The sequence below is a fragment of the Gossypium raimondii genome, chromosome 3 (genome assembly GCF_025698545.1).
Source record: "Gossypium raimondii isolate GPD5lz chromosome 3, ASM2569854v1, whole genome shotgun sequence".
Classification (NCBI taxonomy): Eukaryota; Viridiplantae; Streptophyta; class Magnoliopsida; order Malvales; family Malvaceae; genus Gossypium; species Gossypium raimondii.
In genome coordinates, this window is record NC_068567.1 from 6,797,746 (window position 1) to 6,805,063 (window position 7,318).

Below are 7,318 nucleotides of genomic sequence, written 5' to 3' on the forward strand. Positions count from 1 at the left end.
AAATATGCTTAGTAATTTATTTAAAATTAAATACTGAATATAATTAAAATTCTTTGAGAAAGAATAATGTAATCTTAAATAAATGAGATAAAATAAAAATTATTAAATTTATTCTCTATTAAGTAATAAAGAAAGAAATCCATTGTATCTAGAAATTTTCAACTTTTTTTAAGGAAAATGTTAATCAAGTTGGTATTTGTAATAAAAGAGGATATATATTTTTATGAGCCAATAATTTATATTTGATAATTTTGACTGAATAAAATGTATCCCTACCACAAATCTAAATTAACTTATATTTAAAACTTTTGACACATTCAATTTTCTAGAAATAAAAACAGAGCAAAAGTGAAACCTATCTATCTCATTCCGGTTCAGCCAAACTTAACTAGCAGATTTTATGATGGTAAAACGCATTTCTTAGTGACAAGATGGCTGAAAGAGAGAGACATGAACTTAGTTCCACAGATACCAAAAAACACATCGTTAATATCTTCAATTCTGCTCGCAAATAGACCATAAAATGAGGTTTTATCAAATAATAAACACTAATTAATTTAATGTCATGAGACAGCAAATAACGACCATCTAAAGGACCGAAACAAATTCCGACTGAAAAAACAAACACAAGGCAAACTACCGCAACGGGGTAAACCCTTACCATCATACCCGTTTACGTGAAAGGGCCCCTATTTTATACAAATGATAAAAACCCAAAGGCACCTCCCATGGCATTAGGTTCACATGTAAATTTCTTGGTCTCACAATAGTACCCACTCCCTCTATAATCATATTTAGTTAGACATACCTCAGCACCTCATTCACCACGGTGAAACTCGACAGATTGTATAACCGGACACATCAAGGTGCCCCGACTACAAACTTCGACCCCAAGTATCAATCATAACCCCCCGTTACCAACTGCTTGCTTTATCCAACCAAGCTATAAGACCTGAAATTTCAGTAAACTAGATCAGTAGAATGAATAAATAACCGTCCGAGTTTGGGGTTAAATCCAGCAAAAGGATACAAACCTTCAACTGAAGTTGAATCCACCAGTTGGAACCTTAACATCATTTCCTCCAAAATGGAAATTTTGCTGAGTACCATCACCAGGAGGTAGTGTCTCTTCATCCTCCTCCAACCAGTACGTCTCGAGAATCTTGACTGCCTTCTCATAGATCTCATTATTGTCATGACTCTGTAGATTTTCAATCTTTTCTAATCCCTCAGCATCTTCAATTAACTGGGCACAATAGTTAAACTCTCCAGCACCAGCTGCCTTCTCAGCTTCACCAACCTTCAAAATGTTCTCCAACCCTTCTAGACAGACTGTTATAATTCTTGGATCAGGGCATGCAAGGAGATCACACAAAGGTTTTATGCATCCTTCACTGACTAGGTACCTACATGTCCACATCAGGAGAATGATTTTCCAGTCAGTTCAATAAGAATGGAATGAAGGAATCAACAACAGAAAGGAGTTCAAGTTGAACAAACCACATACTTGATTTGCTCATGAGTACCACCAGAGGTAGCATTTGAAATTGCCCATGCTGCTTCTTTTTTTATATCAAATTCAGCATTTTGAAGTAAGCTCACCAGGGGACCAATTATCCCGGCATTGATCACAGCCTAGAACAATTTTAAAATATAATTAATCATAGCTTAAGGGACACTACCAGCTGCTAAAAAGGGCCAGTTGATCAATGAACTCAAGACAATTACAAAAATGCTTGAAGAAAATATTGCCATGATTTCAGACCTGAATTTGTTCTTTGTTTCCAGCTGTAATGTTTGAGATAGTCCAGCAAGCTTCTTTTTTTATGCTCTTTTTATGATTATGCGTCAACAAACTCAAAAGGCATGATAATGCACCATGGTCAATAATGCACTGAAAATGAAGGCCATAAAATTATACAACATAAAATAAAATAAAGACCAACAGAAGAAGAAAACCAAAAATTAAGGATGAAGCAAAATCTGAAACCATGCCTGAGTCTGTAAATCATCTCCCGTCACAATATTTCCAACCGTACGGAGAGCAGGAATGAGCACTGAAGGAGACGGATTACTGCCAAAATACATGCATAAACCATATAGTCCACAGAGAATTAAATAAGACAGATCAAAGATGTTTTTCAGCATTCAACTCACAGTAGGAGCTCAACAAGTCGTGGACAAACTCCTGCCTCAATCACAGCTTGAATTTTGTCATTTGTACCATCAGACAGGTACGATAGAGCCCAACAGGCATCAGTGAGAACTTCCTCATCATTTGAATGAATGAGACGTTCAAGCGCAGGAAGGGCAGGCCTTACCTAGACAACAAATATCCAACATTTAAAAGCTCCATTGAAAGCACAAACTAAAGGGATTATAAGAGAAAATTGCATGGAACAAGATGATAACCTGATCAAATGGAGGCTGTGGCTTGCCCCTGCAAAAATTTGATAATGTCCAGGTTGCATTTCTCAGCATTGACAACTTTGAGTGTTCATTCAACTGTGCTAAGAGTGGCATCAAAGCTCCATGACTGAGAACAAGATCACGACATCTAGGAGAATCGCCAGCAACATTCCCCAGTGCCCACACAGCCTAAACATTAACAACAATTCACTCAATACAAATCTCTTATCGTCATTACTAGCTAAAAATACAATAAACCAGGAATCAGAAGTGTCACGGTTTATTCAAAGGATAAGACATTTAAAATATACCTGCTCGCGAACATCATCACTTGGGGAACCAAGAAGCTTTACAAATATAGGAACGGCCCCATGATCAATAACTACCTTAGTATGCTCAGAGGTTCCAGAAGCAATATTTGTAAGCGCCCAAGCAGCCTCAAACTACAAGTTTTCCAAATATATTAGCAATAATAGCATAAAATTAGCCCCCCCCCAAAAAAAAAAGGTTATTATCAATCAGGAAAATATACCTGAAGCTGTGGGTAATCTTCCCTCATAAGAAACTCAACAAAGCGAGGAACGACGCCAGATTGTATCACTTCGTCGATCGGGGGGCTTCGCTCTGTTTATTAGAGAATAAATAATTTTCTTTAAATAAAACTCGGTTGAAAATTAATAAGAAAAAAGAGAGAAATGCACAAAATTACCAATTGAAAGCAATTTCCGGAACTGAGTAGTCGCTTCTAGCTGCGCTGAGCCGTTACTGGACCAAACTCCGGCAACCATCGAAGGAAGACTCTCTAACTGCAAGAAGAAAACCCTAAATCAATCAAATTCGAGGGAAAAAAAAGAGGGAATAGAATCGGAGATGCTTTGATTAAGCGATTGTGATCTACTTTTTTTTCGACGTTGGAGGATTGAAGAGAAGCGGACAACTGTTGAGCCTGGAGGCCTTCGCGACGCTTCTTCTGTAAGCTCTCTTCGCGCTTGCTTTTGCGGATCTCCACCATGTTGTCTTCCCTCCTGCGGCGGCCTTCCTCCGCGTCAACCGCCACCTTGTAGCGGTTACGGCGGACCTCGGTTCTGGTGCTCGGTCTCAACGACATATTGGGCGGCTGCTTTTCTTCAAAAAAAAAACCAGGGAAAAGAACAATGCTCGAAGAAACTTGAGATTTTATAAAAATGGATCGAAACAAGAAAAACCCTAGAGAGTTTTTCGGTTTTTGAGTTATTTATTTTATTTGAAATGAAATTTAAATCTTTAAAATCAATTAGGGAAAATATAGGTAGAGTGGGTTATATTTGTATTTTCATTTAATACTTTTATTAATTTCTTTTCTTCACAATTTTTTAAAATTATCCTCACTTTTCTTTTATTAAAAACATTTAAAAATTACAAGAGAGTTTGTTTTATTTCAAATGCTTATAAAATAGATATTTTTGGAAAAAATAAAATAAATAACTAAAAAATCATATTATAATTTATTTCAACGAACTAGGCAATGATATTAATTAAGCTAGGTTCTGATACCTAGGGTTATGTGTTGGTACTTAGCTCAAATACTGTAACTCTTTAGCTACTGAATTGTTCTATTTCGTACATTTAATATGGATATTGAAACTTGGGCTTTTAAAATTAAAAATTGATTCAAAAGCACTCTAAAGTCATATCTAACACTTTAATATCATTTCTACAAGCCTAAGGCATCATAGAACAAAATTCAAACTTATTTAGACTCCATTACATACCATAAATACATCTAGGGAGAATCACAAAGTAAAAAACGGGAAAAGAACATCAAAAGAGTTCAAAATTACAAATAAACTTTACAAATACAATTCCAATTTATGACTTTGTGTACATGCCAAGGTTGATACCCAATTACAACCAAATTAAGGAACTATAAAATTAGGGTCTGTTTGTTAACTAGGAAAATATTTTTCGGGTTTTACGGTGTTTGTTTGGTGGAAAATGAATTCTTATAGGAAAACATTCTTCAAAACACAGGTAAACCAAATGCTTTCTTATGGAAAACGTCTTACCAATTTTATTCATGTAAGACATTTTCCATTCTCTTCACTCTCATCGCAATGGTTCTCCCTTCCTCTCTATCCATCAGCCTTCGCCTTTCCTCCTCATCTCTATTTGTTGGCCTCACCTCCTCATCTCTACCTCGCCATCTCTGTCGGTCGACCGTCGTCCTTACCAAATCTGTATTTTGAAGAAACCCTAAAAATTTAGCTTTCCAGTCCTATTAAGGTATATCAGTATCTTCTTCTTTTATCAAAGTTACTTCATTCGAAATGGGTCTGTTAAATTTTTAAGTGAATTTATTGAATTTTAGAAAAACCATAAAAACCAATCCATTTATTTTTTTCGGTCGAAGAGGTTTGATCTGGATATTTAAGTATATGACAAAGGTTTCCTTCACATTGATTGGGTTTTCAGTCTTAAATTTTTTAGTTTCTACTTGAGTATTGAGTAATGAGATTTTTGAGTTATGGTTCGATTTAAGTTGTCTACTTTCTACCTCTGCATCACTTTGCTGTATTTGATTTTTTGTTTTCCATCTTGCGACTTGTTACTGTGTTTCATATCATAAAAGGTATTGGTTTAACGGAAATAATGGACTGGTATTGCTACTATTTTGTGTTATAATATTATTTGCAGCCACAATCAGTTGTTAAATTGTTCACATCACTATTGGGGGCTTTAACAGTGGCATTGTCGACACTGTTACACCACTTCCAAAGTGATAAAGCTTGATTGAAAAAATTCCTAGTTGTCATTAATCCAACAAACCTTTCTTTCTTATTCATGCTCATGAAGTTTTATGGTTTGCTTGAACTATGGCATGATGAAAGTCATTAATTGGATTGTTGAATGGAAGTTTATTCTGCACTTACAATAAAACACATATTAGCTTTTATGGTTTAGTACAAAATTTTTGAACATTGGTTCATTGGCATAAGCATACCTGTACTATTACATGTTTAGTGTAGTGCTATAATGAACTTATGGATTGTTCTCTTGGCAAGTTGTTACATTCCCTTGCATGCATCTTTTCCCAAAAGTCATTACCCAAAATAAACAATTCCATTCTAGTTCACATGGACAGCGAGATTTGTTGGTCCAGCATCTTGAAAAGATTTATTTCCTTCCAATCTATATATCATCATTACAAGACCACTTTTTGGTTATTCCAAAAATCATGGTTGCATTTTGGATTTTTTACCAGTCTCATTGATTCCTATCACTATTTGCTCTGCTCATATTGCTTGACTCAGTTAATTTTGTTTACTAGATTGGTGTCCTTTTCCATGTCCTCTACTGCAAGCAGTTAATGTTTATAATTAGAATAACTATTTCAACATTAGTATAAATTCACTATGATATCACTTTGATGCACTACTATACAGATATTAAAATGAAAACCAAATAGTGAAACAATCATAAGAGGAAAGATGCAGGAATGCCAATTGTATGGGATAAAGGAAAGTTCTTAACTAGTAAAAGTAGGACTAATAAGAATTTTTTGGTGGTTGAGGTAAAGTAAAGAAAACTTTAATGCTGCTATATGTAATGTATAAGATACACAAGCAACCTACTGCCCCTAAAATTCCACTAAAAGTGGATTATCTTTTAGTCAAATATTATGGTTGTGCAATTTACATTTCTAGGTTGGTTCATCATAATATTTTGAGCCTTATATATATATATATATATATATATATATATATATATATATATATATATATATATATAATATATTGGCATGTTTTTAGCATTATAAAGGCAATAAAACATAGTTTCTTAGACCTAATTGTCATGTTCTATCTTTTGTAGGTTACTAGTGTTGAAGAAATGCTTTTTCCAGAAGCATACATTTTGCTCTATACTACACATATTATAGTTTTCAATTGTAATAGAATTGTTGTCTTGTAAACAAATATTCTGATTTGGAGAGTATTTTCTCATGTGTAATTGAAGCAGTTATTGCTAAGTTCAAAGATCCAAATGTTGTATATTTGGTTAAATCATCAAATGTAGCTTTTTTAGATGTAGGTGAGCCTGTCATTCTTCACATTTCAAATTTTGATAAAAGAAATAAAAATTGGAATTGGAATTTAGCCTAAATATCTAATTGATCTTAGTTCTCTGTAGCTTTTGATTATTGAGTTAGTGAAGTTATTGTGTGATTCAGAGCATTGAGTATTGCTTAGAATTTCTAGTTGATTGTATACATGTGCCACTTGCTAGCCGTTATAAAGTCAGGATAAATTTTAGGATCACTAATCTATTTAAAATTAGGATTGAAAATCATTTAATTTTCAATCTGTAAGACACTTATAGATGAATATAACATAAAAAATTGATCCTCATATATGAGGGGAAAAGATGAATAGATTTTGAAATTGACTTACTGCATGCAGTATGTAACAGCCCGGTTTAGACCCTAGTCGGACAGTGATTTCGGGACCACAAATTTGAGTCAAAAAAAATTTTACTATTATTTTCCGTGCTTATAATACGTGAATTGATATGTGTGAAATTTGTTGTGAGTTAATTTTATCGTTTGTGTGCCGATTTGTGAAAAAGGATTTAATTGCAGAAAATGCAAAAATTGTGTGCCAATTGTTAAAATGTTGAATAGAAATGGCTTTTTAAGTATGAGGTCTTTATGATGCAATTGGACCATTGAATTAATGCATGGACAAGTATGGACATTAGTTAGTGGGATTTTAATGTTATATGACTAAGGTTAGAATGGTAATTGTTGTATTATTATGAATTAAATAAAAACAAACATGAAAATGGCCATTATCATCTTTGTTATTGCCGAAAACCAAAAGAAAAGAAATGTTTGAAGCTTCATTAAGTTCGGCATTTGTATAACTAGATTAAG

At 33.9% G+C, this 7,318-nt stretch overlaps 1 protein-coding gene across 1 annotated transcript; it reads right to left on the reverse strand.

Annotated features, from left to right (window-relative positions):
- Nucleotides 1-469: 469 nt before the first annotated feature.
- Nucleotides 470-3,655, reverse strand: LOC105796886 (importin subunit alpha-2). Its single transcript, XM_012626712.2, has 11 exons — nucleotides 3,308-3,655; nucleotides 3,119-3,215; nucleotides 2,942-3,033; nucleotides 2,721-2,852; nucleotides 2,413-2,598; nucleotides 2,158-2,321; nucleotides 1,996-2,074; nucleotides 1,766-1,894; nucleotides 1,508-1,635; nucleotides 1,035-1,406; nucleotides 470-952 (listed from the first exon to the last, which is right to left on the reverse strand). Exons 1-10 carry the CDS (start codon nucleotides 3,515-3,517, stop codon nucleotides 1,037-1,039), a joined length of 1,587 nt encoding a protein of 528 aa, XP_012482166.1. The 5' UTR covers nucleotides 3,518-3,655; the 3' UTR covers nucleotides 470-952; nucleotides 1,035-1,036.
- Between the last annotated feature and the right edge of the window lie 3,663 nt (nucleotides 3,656-7,318).

Coding starts and splice junctions, on each gene's coding strand:
- LOC105796886 (XM_012626712.2), bottom strand. CDS start 3,517: ATGTCGTTGAGACCGAGCACCAGAACCGAGGTCCGCCGTAACCGCTAC. Junction 3,034..3,118: donor CCGGAAATTGCTTTCAATTG/GTAATTTTGTGC, acceptor TCTAATAAACAG/AGCGAAGCCCCCCGATCGAC. Junction 1,636..1,765: donor GAAACAAAGAACAAATTCAG/GTCTGAAATCAT, acceptor AAATTGTTCTAG/GCTGTGATCAATGCCGGGAT.